The sequence below is a fragment of the Tripterygium wilfordii genome, chromosome 1 (genome assembly GCF_013401445.1).
Source record: "Tripterygium wilfordii isolate XIE 37 chromosome 1, ASM1340144v1, whole genome shotgun sequence".
In the NCBI taxonomy this organism is placed as follows: Eukaryota; Viridiplantae; Streptophyta; class Magnoliopsida; order Celastrales; family Celastraceae; genus Tripterygium; species Tripterygium wilfordii.
This window is the reverse complement of record NC_052232.1, coordinates 5505777-5525930: the sequence shown is the minus strand read 5'-3', so window position 1 is coordinate 5525930 and position 20154 is coordinate 5505777. Positions and strand designations below refer to the sequence as shown.

The 20154-nt window shown below is 37.5% G+C and overlaps 1 protein-coding gene and 1 non-coding gene across 2 annotated transcripts; one reads left to right on the top strand and one right to left on the bottom strand.

Annotated features, from left to right (window-relative positions):
• Window positions 1–5071: 5071 nt before the first annotated feature.
• Window positions 5072–5178, bottom strand: LOC120004254. The gene has a single exon (XR_005469475.1). It is a non-coding gene; the product is annotated as a small nucleolar RNA R71 (small nucleolar RNA).
• Window positions 5179–13678: 8500 nt separating this feature from the next.
• On the top strand, window positions 13679–18733 carry LOC119995913. Its single transcript, XM_038842391.1, has 3 exons — window positions 13679–13966; window positions 18095–18557; window positions 18645–18733. Exons 2-3 carry the CDS (start codon window positions 18104–18106, stop codon window positions 18731–18733), a joined length of 543 nt encoding a protein of 180 aa, XP_038698319.1. The 5' UTR covers window positions 13679–13966; window positions 18095–18103.
• Window positions 18734–20154: the final 1421 nt, after the last annotated feature.

Here is a 20154-nt window from a genome sequence, read left to right as displayed (position 1 = left end):
TCTAATGTTTTTTTTAGGTTGTCCTTGTTGGAATACAACTTTTAGTTTTTGTCCTTATTGGTAAAAACTCCTATATATATATATAACATAATATAGATAAATATTTATTTATCTAAACATATATTAATTTGATATTATTATTAAAATCAAAGTAACACCTAGATGTTAAGTCCCTAAACATAATATTATCATACTCTTAATTAGATTGAATAAATGTTGATAAAAACTTATCCTCAATCTTAAGTTAAATATGTTTGTTTGGTCTCTATTTCTAAGTCAATTGAATTCATCTTGATAAAAAACATATGACCTTAAACCTTAACTTAAATTTGACCCTATACTCATAAATCTTAATCTCCAAAACCCTAAAGGCCTTAAACCTTAAGTTAAATTTGACCTTATACTCATAAATCCTAATCTCCAAAACCCTAAAAGCCCTAAACCATAAACCTAATCACTAAACCCTAAGGCCATAATGTGACAATCTACTCATAGATGTTGATAAAATCTTAAGACCCTAAGATTTAATAAAATAAATTATAAAATCAAACAATTTAAAACTATTGAGGTGTATAGTATAAAATTTAAAATCAATACTCATTAAGTAAAACTAAAATTTTTTAATTGCGGTAAAAATATAATATGTGATATGTAAAGATTATATTGTAATTAGTTGACAAATGTAACATAAAAGTATCTTTGGTATGTTGGTTAGTCCATTACTTTACAAACTAGAAGTCTCAAGTTTGAATCCTAGGATTTGCAAATTTAATTTTTCAATTACTCTACAGACTAGAAGTCTCAAGTTCGAATCATATGATTTACAATTTAATTTTTCAATATTCAAAGATATTGAATAGGGGCGGGGGCGGGGCTTCAAAGTCGCTTCAAAAATGTTGAATAGAGACAGGGATGGAGAGTCAAAGTCGCCCCGACATGTGTTGAATGGGGCAAGGATGGGGCGTCATAGTCACCTCGACATGCGGTGCCCTATGATTTGCAATTTAATTTTTCAATATTCAAAGATATTGAATAGCGGCAGGGGCGGGGCGTCAAAGTCGCTTCAAAAATGTTGAATCCTATGATTTGCAATTTAATTTTTCAATATTCAAAGATATTGAATAGGGGCGGGGCGTCAAAGTCGCTTCAAAAATGTTGAATAGGGACGGGGATGGAGCGTCAAAGTCGCCCCGACATGTGTTGAATAGGGGCAGGGATGGGGAGTCAAAGTCACCTCGACATGCGGTGCCCTATGATTTGCAATTTAATTTTTCAATATTCAAAGATATTGAATAGGGGCAGGAGCGGGGCGTCAAAGTCGCTTCAAAAATGTTGAATAGGGATGAGGATGGAGCGTCAAAGTCGACCCGACATGTGTTGAATAGGGGCAAGGATGGGGCGTCAAAGTCGCCTCGACATGCGGGGCGGGGGCAGATCATGGCCATCCCTACTTGCAATATTTCAAAACTAAAAAAAAAAATTCTCTTCCCTATTTTCTCTCTTACAAAATCATGACGGACTCACAAATAAAAACACAATTAGAAAGACCAAAAAAAATTTATTGTCATTATATTTAAGGAAGTCAGTCATTATATGTACACATAAGTCCACTTATTACACATACTTATCTAACACACTCAGTTTGTATCAAAAATAAATCCTACAAGTCAACACATGACAAGGCGGGACCCACAATGCATAAAAAGCGATCAATATCCTAGTGACACCTAGTGAAGACAAGGAGAATTTAATACTAATCGGTGTTCATTTTGTACATTTTTTGTTTGGTTGCTGGCATGAAATCCAGTGATTTTTCCCAGAAATCAAGATAGTCCAAGATTTGTTTTGGTCCTAACGAATAGATTATTTTCAAACGTGGTTTGTTGGATTATTACTAAGATTTTAGCAAGATTACATAAAAGAGATACCTGGAGAAACAGAATCATGTTAGCTGAACAACCCAGTTTTCTCTCAAACATGTTTCCAGCTAAAGCACGACTCCACAAGGCTCAACCCACGTTCGTCCTGCACATCTTAGAAGTTCATATTATTACATGATCTTTCATGTAGAGGCAGCAACAAAATGATTGCCATGAGCCATGTTCTCACATTTTCGACCATAAAGCCTGAAGACTCGTGAGCCGAGATTACCACGACATCCAGGAGAGCCTATTTCCTTCATAGAGAAGAAGCATGACCAGAGAGATGATGCCATCATTCCCACATTTAGGAGAAGGTTGCGGTTGCGGTTACAAAGCTCACTAACCAGTCACTCCAGCAAGCAACAAGAGAGTGGTTTCACCATGATTCCCATGATGCCCCAAGACATATCTTTGAAGAAGAACATGAGAAGTGCTCATCTCCTAGAACTATAAAAGAAGAAGAGGAAGAAACAACAAACTATCCCACGTCAAACACAGACCCAGCGTCTTCAATCCTTTATTTGCTTTCTTAGGTATGACTCCGGCCACTTATCTTTTTATTTAGCATGGCTCCATCCCAACTAATACATAGATTTACATTTCCAAAAGCCCTCGCGGCTGTGTGATGTGCACATTATTATACACCTTTTTTGCTTGTGCTTTTAGTTTGAATTGGTGTTTTGTTTATCGAAATGAAATCAGATTTTGCATAAATTATACTTTTGTGCTTTTCAGCTGTTCAATAGATGCTCAAGCGTAGGCACACCCATATTGGCCAATGGCTGATGTTCAACAAATGTCCGATAGATGCTCAACAACTGCTCGACATAATAAGAAATCTGAGAAATAGAAGTTTGACTTATTTTAGGAGTTTCCTTTGAGGTTTACGTGCCTTTTATTATTGAAGGAAACTGATAACACATATTTATGCACATTTTACATCCCTTATTCCGATACTTTGCACTAGTTTCCTTTGTGAAATTGGTTGTTTTGATGTGTTTTGTGTAAGTTTTGAAGGAATACGTCCCTAATAGTGATTGAGAGCTAAAGAGGCAAAAATATGGTGAAATAAGAAAAGATGAATATGTTCACAATTTTGAAGCCAAGTCAGGTTCCTAAACAGATTCGTCAATTTCACGGAATAAACTGGACGTGCTCAGGAGTAATTGGACAACGAGTGATATACCGATCTAGAAGTCTAGTTTCCATAGAATTTTACGGTTCGTGATTTGGAGTTCCCTAGAGGAAGTTGCATCAGTTTTAGCATCAGTGGTTCAATGCAGAAATTATATACGAAATTAGAAGATTTGATACCTCAAGTTACCATTCTTGGTACTCAAGACAAGGAACAAATCTTGGGAGATTACGGGGCACTCGAATCATGTGTTAGAAGTCAATGACAACTCTCTCAATCAATTAAGTTCAGTTTCTATAAGGAGAAGTGTATCGAAAGTCGAGTTCTGTATCAATTAGGAGAATCACTTCCCTATGGTAATTGGACTTAATTCCTATTTTGTCTCAAAAGTCTCAGTCGTGCCCTATTGTGAAACTATAAAAGGGATGTAAAAGTCATCGAAGAACACACGGACGGAGGAAAGAACGAACGGAGGACGCAAAGAGAAGGTGAAATCGGCAGCAAGCAAGCGAAGATCTACTACTTGGTTGTCTCTTTCTCTTTTGTGTTTTAGTGTTCAAAACAGATGATGAGTAGCTAGTTTTCCTTCAGTTAAGGGGCTGGTTGAAGCCCGAACATGATTGTACTGATGCTTCGTTAATCTTTAATCTTATTTCTTGAGATCGAATGAAAATCTTTTCACTATATTACTCGTTGATGAAATCTGAGATATGTTTCTTTGAGTGCACGCTTAGATGCATGTATTAGAATTCTATTGCTAGGACAATATGATTGATCGCCCATATCTTCATAAAGTCTTAAGTAGCCAATGAATAAGATAGCTCATATTCATGTGAATTGATTTCTAAGTGATATAAGATGCATGCCACATCTTGTGAATTTAGTGATGTTTGCTTTCTTTGTGCTTAATGATTCTTGAGTGTTGAATCTATGAACATGCCATTCTAGATTGCATCTTAAGAACTAAGTTAAGGAGTACATGCCATGCACTTGACATACTAATTAAGAGAGAGCAATAAGATAAAATCAACATGCCATTGTTTTATCTTAAACATCGTCATTCGTGAATCAAGAATAACAGTTGAAGATTGCAGCAGTACATGATTGTTAGTGGTGGATAGCTTTCCCTTGACTCTTTCTCTTATAAGAATCAAAAAGTTTCTTACTTCTTAATGATTATTCTAAGTTAGTCGTGTAGCTCGAGTCACAATACTGTTTAGCTCGAATCACAATTAGAATTGATTTGCAGTTATATTCCAATCCTCTGCGGGAGATACCCTTGCTTCTCACTATACTCAACAACGTTTTTCTTAAGTTGCAAGGATTAAATTGAGTTATTTTTCAGCACCTATTTTGGTGTTCGAAAATAGCTGAACAATTTTTGGCGCCGTGTCGCCGGGGATTGTTTTATTTAATTGCAAATTGATTTTCTTTTTGTTTCTCTTTTCAGTGTATGCACACTCGAAGTTCTCAAGGAAAGGACCTTGTTTACAATCCAGAGATTGAACGCACTGCTCGTCTACACCGTAAAGAAGCAGCCCAACGCCGAATTACGGAATCCACATCCTCTCAGTCACTACCACCATTGCCACGATCTAGTTCGGACGAAGAGGAAGAGCAGCATATTTTTGAGGATAACGCAATGGCTGAAGAGGAGAAACCACTCAAGGCTTCTTTTGTCCCTACAAATCTAGCTCAGCCGTCATGCATTGCCTTTACTCCCACTGCGGCATCTACATATAGCATATCTCCTCAATTGATCAATTCTGTACCACACTTTTATGGAAAGTCGATGGAGGATCCGAACATGCACCTTCGGGAATTCTATGATCTGTGTAGGACACAGAACATCCAACACCTAAATGCCGAGGGACTCAGGTTAATTCTTTTTCCCTTTTCTCTAAAGGATGATGCTAAGTGGTGGTTAAATTCCTTGCCAGCAGGATCTATTACCACATGGGATCAGCTGGCTACCAAGTTCATCACAAAGTATTTCCCTGCTCAGAAAACAAGGCAATTGAGAAAGGAGATAAATGCCTTCCAGCAGAAAGATGGAGATTCTTTTCATGAAGCATGGGTGCATTTCAATGAGTTGCTTCGCAAGTGTCCTCATCATGGTTTTTCCAAAGATGACCAAGCTCAATCCTTTTATGAAGGCTTGAACGATGCCAACAAAGTCTTAGTGGACTCAGCATGTGGGGGAGCTTTCATGAATAAAACAAGTAATGAGGCTTTTCAAATATTTGAGACTTTAAGTGAAAATTCTCAGCAATTCTCTACTGGAGGAAGACAAGGATCAAGGAGTAGGAGTGTTTATGAAGTAAATGTTCGAGATGGATCTTCCTCACAAATAACAGCTATTGAAAATAAATTAGACATGCTGATGAAGACCATACTCCCAATAAGACAAGCTACTCAAAGTGAGGTATGTGCTAAATGTTTCAATATTGATCATACAACTGAAACTTGTCACATGTATTCTACAGAGCTGGAGCAAGCTAACTATGCGGCACAAAGGTCAAGGTATAACCCTTACTCCAATACTTATAATCCGGGTTGGCATGACCATCCAAACTTAAGATGGAGTAACAATGACAATGTCCAACAAGCAATTACTGCACCTCAAGGCTCGAGCCAAGGACAGATAGCTCGAGCTATGAATCCTCCAGCACTTTTGCAACGTGCACCTGGTAAGTCACTTGAAGATTTGGTTATGACTATGGTTGATAGCACTAATTCCTTTATACAGAAAGCAGATAGTCGTTTCCAAAAGCAAGATAAGGCTATAGAGAACCTTGAGAGACAAATGAGTCAAGTTGTGACTGTTATTTCTCAAAGGGAACCGGGTAAACTCCCTAGCCAAACCGAAATTAATCCTAAAGGAGTAAACCCTGAACAAGCAGCAGCTGTGACTTTGAGGAGTGGAAAGCACGTTCTGGACAAACCAATGTTGAATAACAAAGGAAAGAATGATGTGGTAGAGGAGGAGGACAAAAGAGACACAATTTTTGGGCAAAAGGAGATGGAAAAAAATATTGAGGAGAAGCAAATAACCGACCATCAGGTAACCAATGCTTCAAATTCGTATACTGTGCCCATTCCTTTCCCTCGCAGGTTCATGAAAACCAAGAAGGAGCAACACGATAAAGATATCTTGGATACCTTTCGTAAGGTCCAAGTAAACATCCCTCTCTTGGATGCTATAAAACAGATTCCCAAGTATGCGAAATTTCTTAAGGAGCTTTGCACTAACAAGAGGAGATTTGAAGAACATGAAACAGTAGCTCTGAGTGAGGAGGTGTCAGCTGTGCTCCAACGTAAACTACCTCCCAAATTGAAAGACCATGGAAGCTTTACCATACCGTGTACCATCGGTGAAAAAAGGTTTGAAAAAGCTTTACTTGATTTAGGTGCTTCTATAAATTTAATGTCTTTTTCTGTTTATGAAGCACTTGATCTAGGTGAGCTCCAAGAGACTAGTGTGGCTATTCAACTTGCGGATAGATCACTTAGACGACCAAGAGGTTTGTTGGAAGATGTTTTGGTACGAGTGAATGAATTGATCTTTCCGGCCGACTTCTTTGTGTTGGAGATGGAAGAAGCTGTTATGCCGGTCTCCTTACCCCTCATACTTGGCCGGCCCTTCATGAGAATTGCGTGTACCAAGATTGATGTCTATGAAGGAACCTTGTCCATGGAAATTCAAGGAGAAAAAATTGGCTTTAGAATTTTCGAAGCAATGAGGTATCCTTGTGATGATCAATCTTGTTTTTCCATTGATACTTTTGATTATTTGGTGCAGGATACATTCAATACAAGCATGGGTGATGACTCTTTAAAAACTGTGCTGGAATTGGGTTTATTACCATGCCAACAATCAGCCATCACAATGACCAACCAAGAAGCTATTTGGTGTGAAGAATTGGAGACTTCGGTGGCTGCCCTTGAAGCTTTGCCACGGGTACAAGGTAAGTATTATTCTCCTTTTATTTCTCTTCCAATTTCTAATGAAAAACTTGTACCTTCTGTGATTGAGGCACCAAAATTGGAGCTTAAACAGCTACCGGACCATCTACAATATGCATACTTGGGAGACAATGAGACACTACCAGTTATTATCGCAGCTAACCTTTCGGTAGAGGATAAAGATAAGCTGATTCGAGTTCTCAGAGAGCATAGAACAGCAATTGGCTGGAGTATAGCAGATATCAAGGGCATAAGCCCAACCACATGCATGCATAGAATACTTCTTGAGGAAGGATCAAAACCTACAAGAGAATCCCAACGTCGATTGAACCCTCCTATAATGGAAGTGGTAAAGAAAGAAGTTCTCAAACTTCTTGATGCCGGTATGATATACCCTATCTCTGATAGTAAATGGGTGAGTCCTGTACAAGTTGTGCCCAAACGATCTGGAATAACAGTTGTCAAGAACAAGGACAATGAACTAGTGCCTCAACGTTTGCAAACGGGCTGGAGAGTGTGCATCGACTATCGCAAGCTCAACAATACTACGCGTAAGGATCACTTTCCTTTACCTTTTATTGATCAGATGCTTGAGCGTCTTGCAGGTCATGCATATTATTGTTTCTTGGATGGCTACTCGGGCTACAACCAAATTGCCATAGCTCCGGAAGATCAAGAGAAGACGACATTCACTTGTCCCTTCGGAACATTTGCGTATAGGAGGATGCCTTTCGGTTTATGCAACGCGCCTGCCACATTTCAACGTTGTATGATGAGCATATTTTCTGACATGGTCAAAAAAATTATTGAGGTATTCATGGATGATTTTTCAGTTTTCGGTAATTCTTTTGACCATTGTCTTCATAATTTGTCACTTGTTTTAAAACGTTGTCAAGAAACTCACCTTGTACTTAATTGGGAGAAGTGTCACTTCATGGTAACACAAGGCATAGTTTTAGGCCATATTATATCTCCTAGGGGTATTGAAGTTAATAAAGCAAAGATAGATCTTGTTCGTTCTTTACCACCCCCTACATGTGTGAGGGAGGTTCGTTCTTTTCTTGGTCATGCAGGTTTCTATCGGCGCTTCATCAAGGATTTCTCAAAGATTACAAGGCCTCTTTGCCGCCTACTCCAAAAAGAAGTGGAATTTGAGTTCAATGAAGAATGCAAAATGGCGTTTGACAAGCTTAAGGGAATGTTAACGACAGCCCCTATCATTGTGCCACCAGATTGGAGCCTTCCATTTGAATTAATGTGCGATGCAAGTGACTACGCAGTGGGCGCTGTTTTGGGACAACGAGTAAACAAGCTGCCTCACGTTATCTACTATGCATCTCGGACTCTCAATGAGGCTCAAGTCAACTATACCACCACAGAGAAGGAGCTACTTGCTGTTGTTTTCGCTTTAGATAAATTTCGATCATATCTTATAGGCACTAAAGTGATAGTTTTTTCTGACCATGCAGCATTAAAATATCTTCTCACAAAAAAAGATGCTAAGCCTAGACTGATTCGATGGATGCTCTTGCTTCAAGAGTTTGATATTGAAATCAAAGACAAGAAGGGGTGTGAGAATGTTGTGGCGGATCATCTCAGCCGCATGACACATACTCAAACTTGGGAAGGTGAGGTTTTACCCTTACAAGAACAATTTCCTGATGAACAAATTTTTGCTATGCAGGTTGCGGATCCTTGGTATGCGGATATCATCAATTATGTTGTTACCAAGAAGATTCCGGCGGACTTCACTAGAGCACAAAAGGATAGACTTGTCACGATGGCAAAGTACTATGTGTGGGATGATCCATACTTATGGAAGCAATGCCCGGATCAAGTGATAAGAAGGTGTGTACCCGAAAGTGAGTTTGATTCTATTCTAACTTTCTGTCACTCTTATGCATATGGAGGCCACTATGGAGCTAAGAGGACAACTCTTAAAGTACTTGAGAGTGGTTTTTATTGGCCATCATTGTTCAAGGATGCATATCATTTTTGTAAGACTTGTGATCGTTGTCAAAGGACAGGTAATATTGGCCCAAGAAATCAAATGCCACTAAACCCATTCAATATTGTTGAAATCTTTGATGTTTGGGGCATTGATTTCATGGGTCCCTTTCCTTCTTCTCATGGATTCCTTTATATACTTCTCGCTGTAGATTATGTTTCTAAGTGGGTGGAGGCACAGGCCACTCGGACTAATGATTCTAAAGTTGTTCTCAGCTTTCTTCGAGCTAAAATCTTTTCAAGGTTTGGTACGCCTCGAGCTATTGTCAGCGATGGAGGAACTCATTTTTGTAACAGATCTTTTGAAGCTTTGTTGAAGAAGTATAATATCACTCACAAAGTGTCTACACCATACCACCCTCAAACGAATGGTCAAGCAGAAGTTTCGAATAGAGAGATTAAACACATTCTAGAAAGAACCGTCAATACAAACCGAAAAGATTGGAGTGATAGGTTGGACGATGCTTTATGGGCATATAGAACTGCCTACAAGACCCCCATTGGCATGAGTCCTTTTCGGTTACTATATGGGAAGTCATGCCATCTTCCAGTGGAGCTTGAACACCGTGCTTATTGGGCCATCAAGAAGTTCAATTTTGATATGAGGTTGGCGGGTGATCATAGACGTCCTCAGTTGAACGAACTTGACAAGTTAAGGACTGAAGCTTATGAGAATTCTCGAATTTACAAGGAGAAGACGAAGGCGTTTCATGATAAGCTAATTGCCAAGAAGACCTTTGAAGTTGGCCAGAAAGTCCTTCTCTTTGATTCTCGACTTAAGTTGTTTCCGGGTAAACTTCGCTCTCGTTGGTGTGGACCATTTGTTGTTACTAATGTTTTCTCTCATGGTGTAGTTGAAATTCAGAATCCAAAAACAGGGAGCACTTTTAAGGTGAATGGGCATCGGCTTAAGCCATACCTTGAGTGGGTCACAGAGCGGTTGGTGGAGAATGTACCTCTCCGTGACCCTGATGTTAGTGCATGATTTGTGGTGCCGTCTGGCTGAAGACGTTAACTCAAGCGCTACTTGGGAGGCAACCCAACAAGGGAGAAAAAGGCCACACTCTAGTAACTTTTCTTTTCTTTTCAGTTTTAATTTCTAATAGTTAGTTGTGTTTCCCTCTTTCCATGCTTGGCTTAGATTGTTCTGTGTTTTAATTTCTTAACATTGGGACAATGTTTAGTTTAGGTTTGGGGGTGCGGGAAATGTTTAGAGTCAGTAAAAATAAAAAAAAAATAAAAAAAAAACTGTTTTGAAACCTTGAGTTGAAGTGCTACTTTTGCTTACTAATGGAGATGTATATGGTGTGCATTGATCAATAATCTTTGACTGAGAGAGTGTCACGTAGGGATTGCATCATAGATGATTCATTTAATTGTGTTGTGCTCTTAATATCTTGGTGGACAAGGATGCCATAGCAGAATGAACTGTGGAAAAATAGTGGAGACTACCTTGTGAGATTTTTGAGCCTATACTGATTTTTTCTGAGAGATGCATTGTTATTTCTATTCTTAAACACTCTCAACTTCATCGTTTAGATTGATCTCACTAGGCCTTGCATTGGATACTAAAGAACTAATCTCTATACAGATATCATGATGCTTGCCTTTGCTTTTGAGTTGAATGAACCCTGAAAGATGAAGTTAGGCTATGTGTGTCTTACCCTTGTTAAACCTTTTGAATTCATTACCTTTTGTGTGCGCCGTTTACCCTGTTGAAACCAAACACTTAAGCCTTTTCTTTCATTACCCTCAACTTATCCAGCTTGCCCTGTTCTGAACCTACCCTATAGCTTGAGCTATGTTAAGGTAATCTTGTAGAAATTCGAAGGTTGAGCTGGAAATAAAAGAAAAAAAAATATATGGTGTGTACCGAGGCAGATTGTGCTTTGATTGGAAGAAAGAAATATGTTGTAATGAAAAAAAAAAGAAACGAAATTGGAGTTGAGAAGAATATGAGCTCACAAATTAAGGAAAAATCATTTGAGCTCCCAAGTGAAAAAAAAAAAAGAACAAAAAGAAAAAAAAAAGAAAAAGAGGGCACTGAAGGCCTTGACACCAATTACAAAGTTTATAAGCGGGCCAACCTATTGTACTTCATGAATGCAAGACTTTAGTATAGCTCAAGCTCTGATCCCTTTGTATTTCTTTCTTTCCTACCCATAAGCCTTACCTTACGTTACAACCATAACAAAAGACCTAACTGATTTTTGGGTGAATTTCTCTTGGAAGTGAAGATAAGTGTTATGGTTTATCTGTGTTCTTAGTATCTGATTTCTTTCGTGAGATCTTCTTTCTATAAATGTGCTTCATTGTCATCTATTCATACGTGGAATATCCTTACCTGTTTCACATAACTTCCGCCACGTATGCTTGTGAGAGATTTCAAGCCCTAGGTTCTGAGTGAACCAAAAGAAAAGGAAAGAAAGTTATCATGTGAGGTATAGAGTCGAGGCGAATTTATTCCATGGCATTCGGGTATGGTGTTTCTTTAAGCTTGGATTTTATGAGTATCTGCATTAGTCTATACATTGTGATGTATTTCCTTATAGTGGCATGATCTTAGTTCATTGAGTACGATTGACACACATTGGTTTCTATTAGTTTGTTTAAAGGATGCCCTTTTACAATTTTGGTTTCATAAATGTTTGTGGGTATCGTTCTAGTAAACCCTCAGGAGACACAACTCCTCCTACTAGGGACACCTAGAGGTTTAAAGGCTTGTGACACACGCTAAGTGGTATCGTGTTTCCCTACGAAAGTGGCCTAGGTTATTATTTATCTTCTGTTTACCATTTTGCTCGGGGACTAGCAAAAGTTCAGGTTTGGGGGTATTTGATAACACATATTTATATTGAGCACTCTTTATCAATCTTCTATAGTAATCGTACTCCTCTCTCAACTTCTCTAGCTATGATCATAACATCATTTGAGAATGAGTGGTGATTGCATTTGAGGAGGGAATTGATGGGAATTATCAAGAAGAAATTGAGAAGGGAAAACTCAAAGGAGCTGTAGAAAAGAAATAGTCGTAACTTTTGACTCGGTTGACAGATTTCTTACTATAATATGTTTTCGAAGACTGATTTCCTATTACCTATTTTAGACAGGCTGGCGAGTGGTCAAAGTTTTATTATTTTTGGTCAACTTTTCATTTGAGTTTGTTTTGTATTAATTAATGTCCTTGTTGGTCTTTTTACTTAATTAGGGTTTCCTGGTGACTATTTAAGTTGTTGGTTGGTCGTTATTTGGTAAACTCTTGGTTTACAACCAAGTTTCCTTGGTGGACTTCAAAATTTTGTAATTTTCACTTTAACTCCAAATACAAAGATTTATGATGTAAAATATTAGGATATAGAATTACGCAATTAAAAAGCAGTTCAAGCCCTAAATTAAACGACACCGCTTTCACGAAGCGGGTTATTCCAACTTTTTGCCCAACGTTCCCTCGCACAAAGAAACCAAAGTCCAGGGATTTCATCTCTCAAAAACATGTTCTCTCTCAGTTCTCGAAGAATGCAAGACGCGGTCGAAGAAATTGCAGGTAATTTATTCTTTTTCCTGTTCTTCTTCATCTTCGTATATTGTCGATTTTCTTTATAGGAATACAAAATGTTTTGATTTTTATTTAATTTCTTATGCTGTCGATTTTCGTATACTAACACAATCGCAGAAATTGCTGGTAATTTGTTCTCAGTCCTGTCTTTGATGTTTAGGTATGGTGTTGATTTCGATTCTTCTAGGTCAAAATTTTGACCAATTTTAGTATACTATCGCAATTACAAAAATTACTGGTGTTGATTCCGTTTCTTCTAGGTAAAAATTTTGGAACCTGTGAAATATTAGTCACAAAAAGGAGGTGAGAGATACATCTTTACTCTCTCTTCGTTTTCAAGCTCCATTTCGTGTCATATTGTCCCTGGAAGAACTTCTTGATCTCTGACAACCACAAGAACTGAAAATTCATATGTGCTAAATTTTTGACTTTCTCTATTTTCGTGCTGTTGATATTGTTATTGATATTTTAAGACACTAGGTTTCATACTCTGTCATATAGCTCGAGCCGTTGAAGATGGTCTTATATTCTGGTGAGATTGGGATTGCAGCCAGTATTTGGCTAAGTCACTATTGATGATGATATATATTTGGTAGCAATGACTATGTAAATAACTATATCAATGATTTTGCATGACCTTCTCATCAACAAATTCAACAATAAATATTGGTATATAAGCAGACTCTTAACGCCCTATTGCAAACATGATAGCTTTTGCAAACCGATTCTTAATTGGAGCTAGCTTGAGGTGGCAATGCGCATCTTCCAATTGGAGCTGGCTTGAGTGCAAGTATGAAGTTTTTTGAATGAGTGTTGAACAATGAATGATTTTAGTTCAAGTCACTAGTTTCATATCTTTTTGTTTGTTCTGATAAATCTATGTCAATATCATATTGACAGGTGTTTTCTCTAACGTAGAAGCCAACAATCTAACATAGTCTTGTTTATTTTCTAGGTCTGTAGAACCATGATTAATTCTTCAACCAATATTTTTATTTTGCAACAAGCTTAAGCAAATAACTAGGTGGTCCTTCATTGCGTAACCGGAACTAAGTTCTTATTTGGCTTTATATTTAAATACAACACTTATTGTTGATTTCTGAAGCCATATATTCACGGGCACGCATTGAGGATAATGATTTAGTAGGTTATGACTGGGAGCGAGCGTCATGTTGGAATATTCATCTGAAGAGGTTTTTGCTTTTACTCTCATATACTGTTAGGCACATCATATTTTGTTTCTCTTACGCAGGTTACTATTGCTCGTCTGTATAATTGGGAGGTTCACCAACACAGATTGAGACAAGCTGCTACTGCTGCTCTTAAAGATTCTAAGGGACGATATTTAGGCTTTGGTTACAATTAGGCACGCTTCAAGAGGTAGGGAATTCCTACTTTCAATTTATTTAACTTTGGGGTTGTAATCCGGATCTTTGATCTAGTAATTCCTACTATCTGTTGTATGGTAGTAATTTACCATCACTCTGCTGCGAAGTGAGCTCTGTTTCCTTCCACAGTTGCTCGCATTCCCTCTAAATTTGTTTGTACTTCTTTCGCACTTGTTTTTGTCCCTCCGCGATGCTCTTTTATGGATGCCACTTATTTGGAAATTTCTTATGATAATTAATTATTGAATCCTTTGGACTAACATTTTTATTCAAGTTCTTGGATTAAATTGTTTGGTATTACTCTGTGTGACTACTTTGCCTCACGTCTATATATCGGTATGGATTTCTGGATGTGTGTGTGCATTATTTATTGCACAGTTGCATTTGTGTTTAAAATACACAAACAAATATTAGTTTCATATTCTTGAAAAATGATTGAGAAAGTGCATTCTTGTGTGAAATGGATTTATTGAATGGGGTGGATTTGTTCATGTGATTTGATTTGTGGGAAGTGCTCTCTGTTTTGATATTGTAGTGATGTAGCTTTCTGTCATTGTCATTATTAGGTAAAACAGTCATTGATGATACTTCTAGATATGGACAAAAGTTGGATCTTTTATGATAGAACTGGTGAAATTTATCGAGATGGGGTTAAAGGGTTCCTTGATTTTGCATTTGCCAATTCAGCTCAAGAAGGAAAAATTTTGTGCCCTTGTGTCGATTGTCACAATAATGAATGGCAAAATCGGACGGTAGTGAACACTCATTTAGTTGTCAAAGGTATTGATCCAACGTATACTAATTGGAGATTCCATGGAGAGTGTTTCTCTTCTTCCAATATCGATTTTACTGATCCGGTGGAAGGTAGGTCGTACAATGATGGGGAGCAAATGCTATTTGATGCACACCCATAAATTTATGAACATCTAGAGAATGATGAGAATGGCAACAATGAGCATAATGGAGAAGGACAGTATGCAAATATGGAGAAATTACAAAGCTTATTAGAGGATTGTAGACAAGAACTATATCCAGGAGCCCCAATGACTAAACTCAGTTTCATTGTTAGGTTGTTTCTCATAAAGTGTCTTCATGGATGGTCAAATATATCTTTCATTACAATTCTAGAGGTTTTAAATGAGGCATTCCCACATGTGAAAACCATTCCAAAAAATTTTAATGAGACTCGTAGTATTATGAGAGGCTTGGGACTTTCTTCAACGAAGATTGATGTTTGTAGGAATGATTGTATGCTATTTTGGAAGGAACACGCTAATTCAAATTTTTGTCGTAAGTGTGGTGCATGTAGATGGGTTACAAATGAGGATAGTAATTTCGAGAATGGTCAAGCTAAGAACCAAAATGTAGAACCTCTTGAAGAAGTCACATTTCCACATGAAAAAAAGGTGGCAAAAAAGATATTGCGCCATTTTCCTTTAAAAACAAGGCTACAACGTCTATATATGTGCTCTAAAACTGCTGCAGATATGAGATGCCATGAAGAAGGGCGCATAAAGGATGATAAAATGAGGCATCCAGCAGATTCAGAAGCTTGGAAAGTCTTAGATTCAGTTTACCCTGATTTTGCATCTGATTGTCGCAATGTAAGGCTCGGGTTGGCAAGTGATGGGTTTAACCCTTTCAGAACAATGAGTGTTCAATACAGCATGTGGCCAGTCATTTTGATACCTTATAATCTTCCCCCTTGGATGTGTATGAAAGCTCCCAACTTTATAACGGCACTTCTTATTCCTGGGAAAGAGTCACCAGGAAATGATATTGACATTTATTTGCAACCAGTAATCGATGAATTAAAAAAGTTGTGGGAAGTTGGAGTAAAGACGTATGATTCATCAAGATGCGAATACTTTCAAATGCGTGCAACTTTGTTGTGGACAATTAATGACTTCCTTGCATATGCGATGCTTTCAGGTTGGAGTACAAAAGGGAAATTAGCATGTCCAATATGTTGTCATGATACTAGATATGTTTACTTACGTAATAGCAGAAAATTTTGTTATCTTGGACATCGCAGATTTTTAGATTTGGATGATGGATGGCGTCTTGATGATAAGTCATTTCTTGAGGGCAAAGAATTAGATATTGCTCCACCCATATTATCTGGAACAGATGTTTTAGAATAGTTAGACAACATTGAAAATAGGTTTGGGAAGAGATAAAAGAGGAAAAGAGGCAAGGAAAATAATCCATGGAAGAAAAAAAAGCATATTCTTTGACTTACCATACTGGGAGTCGAATGTTTTACGCCATAATTTGGATGTGATGCATATTGAAAAGAATGTATGTGATAATGTCATTGGTACACTTTTAGATATGCATGGCAAATCCAAAGATCACCTAAAAGGCCGCCTTGATTTAGAAGAAATGGATGTTAGACACGAACTACATGCAGTGGAGGGTGACTCTAACAAAATGTATTTGCCACCTGCTTGTTTTTCAATGAGTTCAAAAAAGAAATATACTTTTTGCAAAGTGCTACATGGAGTGAGAGTTCCGGATGGATGTGCATCTAATATTGCCCGTTGTGTGCAACTTAAGGGGCACAAAATTATTGGCTTAAAAAGCCATGATTGCCACTTTCTCTTACATTACTTACTTCAACTAGCCGTGCGAAGAGCCTTGCCTCACAATATTGCCGAGCCATTGATCAAGTTAGGAGATTTTTTTAGAAGTATATGTGCAAAGGTTATTTCATTAGATGAGCTTGATAAAATGGAAGCTGAAATTGCAATAATTCTTTGTAGATTGGAAATGATTTTCCCTCTATCATATTTTGATATCATGATGCACTTGCCAATTCACTTGGCACATAAAGTTAGACTTGGTGGACCGGTCCATTTTTGGTGGATGTATCCTATCGAAAGGTTAGTATAAAAAAACTAGATTAAACGTCAAGATCGGAAATGATTTTCCATTATTTCTATTCACTTTATTGAATACTCTTGTTGCTATAGGTATTTAGGTGTCTTAAAGTCATATGTTCGTAATAGAAGTCGACCGGAAGGTTCAATTGTAGAGGGCTACATTGCAGAAGAGTGTCTAGCCTTTTGCTCTAGGTATCTACATGAGGATGTAGATACACGATTCAATAGAGTATCTCGAAATTATGCAGGTTGTGACCATGAACAAGGTTCAGATTCTACAGGTCGGCCGTTAGGAAGTAGTGAAGTGTTTACATTGAAGGAGACTGAATGGATTCAAGCACATCGATATGTGTTATTCAATTGTGATTCAATCAGTGGATATCTTGAGTAAGAAACTACCATAGAATCATTGATTCTGTTCTTTACAAACACTATATTTCAATTGACCCATGGATATAATTTCTTTGTTTGTAGAGAGCATCGAGAACTCATGGAAAGTATAGTACACCGAGGGAGATCCAAAACATGGAATAGAGCATATGGACATAGCCAAGATTTTCATGAGTGGTTTGAAGCACGTGTGCAACATGAACATGTATCAGAAGAGGTCAAATGGTTGTCCCGTGGACCTTGTTATGTAGCCAAAAGATTTAAAAGTTATGTGATAAATGGTTTTAGGTTCCGTATCTTTGATCGTGATAAAGGAAAGAGGACTCAAAATTCTGGAGTTGGTGTAACAGCCTCGACACCAAGTTTTGCAAGTAATAAGGATCAAAATCCAATACTTGGTGATGTAACATACTATGGAGTAGTAAATGAAATAGTTGAGTTGGATTATTATGGTTGCCATAAGTTCATACTCTTCAAATGTGATTGGTTTCAAGGAAAGAGGGATGAATTCAATCTTCCAATGGTGAATTTTAGAAAGAAAATTTATCAAAATGATCCTTTTGTCATGGCAACCCAAGTCCATCAAGTCTTCTATGTGCAAGACCCAATTGAAGGGGATTGGTACAATGTAATTAAGGCAACACAAAGAGAGTGTCATGACATATAATGTGAGTCAATTACAACAGCTCCCTTAATTAAATATGCTTTCGTTTTCATTTTCTGGTGAATTGCTTTGAGTTTGTATTTCACAACTGCTCCCTTAATTTTCTGGTGCATGTAAATATGTCTAAATACACAAAGATTATTCTTTTCTAATTATATGTTGTTTCCATTTCAGTTTGCAGGTTTTTGAGATGGGAAAGCACAACAAACTATTGTCCCAAGGTAGTGGGTCTAGTAGTCATGCTAAAAAGACTAAGCACCACAAACTATTGTTCCAAGGTAGTGGGTCTAATAGTCATGCTAAGAAGACTACATCAACATCCTTGTCTAGGAGGGTTGTTAAAGAAAAAAGGATAGCATCAACATCTCTACCCCATCGTGTTACAGAAAGGCCAACAATGGCCCCAAGTTGGTCTCGTAGGCATGCAACATCTCATTCTAATGAAGCATGTTCAGATGCAACTCATAGCAATGATGATGCTGATTCTAGTGACATGGAGAGGGATTCAGAGGTTGAAAGATCAACTGAGAGAAAGGATCAAGAGGAGGTAGAGCAAGAAATTGAAGAAGAGCAAGAAATTGAAGAACGTAATTCTCCAGAAGACACTCTTGCAGCAATACAAGCTACAAATGCATCTACAGAAGGTAAAACAATACAGATTTTGAAATATTTAACTTTTGTTTTTCACTTTTAATTTGAGATTTACTTATATAAATTTTCATTGGGCAAAGCTCCTAAGAAGAGGATTGTAAGAAAGGAAACCAGATGCTTGAAACTAGTGGGTAGGGAGGAGGGTGATACCAACAATAATATTAAATGACAAAAATCAGCCAATCGGTCCAATCGGTGATGTAGCAAATTTGAGCTCTTTCTGTGGGACATTGGCTCGGAATGCGCATCTGATCCCTCTCAACATGGGAAATTGGCATAAAATCACGGAGAAAAAGAAATCTGAACTTTGGAAGATGATCAATGTATACTTCCCATTCAAATTCCTTCATTTATTTCCTTCATTTATTTATGAAAATTTTGTACTCTTTTTCTCTCTATAAAACCTGAAAATGATGCAGGAAAAGTTTGTTATCGATGATGTTGCTAAGAAGTGGGTATTCACTACAATAGGGTCAGCTTGGAGAATTTGGAAAAGTCGTATTAAGAGAAAGCATTTTAAGCCTCACAAACGAAAGTCGGCTTGTTTAAGAGATCGCCCTAACAAAGTGCCTTTTCAACAATGGAGTAAGCTTGTTGATTTTTGGATGTCTGATAAGGCAAAGGTATATATGTGTTTTATTTTTGTGCTGAACACATCATAAAAGTGACTGTGAGCTCTATGAGATTAAAATTAAGGCGTAGTTGGTGTTTTTTGTATGCATTCTATTATCATTTGGTATAATTCTAAGTCAATTGCCTTACACTTTCTTTACAATTTCACTCTAGATTGAAAGTGAAATAAATACCAAGAACCGGATGTGACAAAAATACACTCACACTATGGGCTCTAAGAGTTTTGCTCGGGTGCGAGAAGATGAGGTACTCTCAATACACTAATTGTAGTTAATTAAATATTTTTTAGTGTGTTAATAATAATTTATGTTTTTCCAACACAGAGGAAAAAAATAACTAATGGGGAAGAACCATCTGAGATTGATATGTTTGTCTTAACTCGTAAAAGAAAGGATGGTACAATGAAACTTGATGAATAAACAAAGGTAAGATTCTTCAATCATTAAAACTGAAAATATTAGTTTATGATAAAGTAAGTAAATTGAGTATTTTATAACTTCTATTTTCAGGTTGAATTGGAGCAATTGACATCCCAATCACATGATACACCTGAGAGTAGTAATGCTAGGGAAAACTTCATGAAAAAAATCTTTAAACCCCATCCTGGACGAGCACCTCTATATGGAAAAGGTGTCACTCTATCTGATTTGAGAGGAAAATCAACAACTCAAGCATCCAATAAAGTTCTTCAAGGATTAGCTGCAAGGGAAAAGAAGGCGATAGATGGAGGAAAAGTTTGAAAGGATGATGCTTGGCTTAAAGAGCATTGTGGCACAAATTCAGCACACTTACCCTGGAGTTGAAATACCTCCAGAGATGATGGAAAGTCCTTTGGCTAATAGACACCAACCTCCGGATGTTGGAAGTGCTCCTCGAGTAGATCAACAGCATTCATCTACATCAACACATAGCCCTAGAGAGGTGATACAATTTTCTGCTTTAATAGTGTTTGAATGA

What these genes read in the sequence shown, in the direction of transcription:
- LOC119995913 (XM_038842391.1), top strand. Translation starts at nt 18,104, where the DNA reads ATGGGAAAGCACAACAAACTATTGTCCCAAGGTAGTGGGTCTAGTAGT. An exon ending in TACAAATGCATCTACAGAAG is followed by an intron (nt 18,558 to 18,644) that starts GTAAAACAATAC and finishes CATTGGGCAAAG; the next exon opens with CTCCTAAGAAGAGGATTGTA.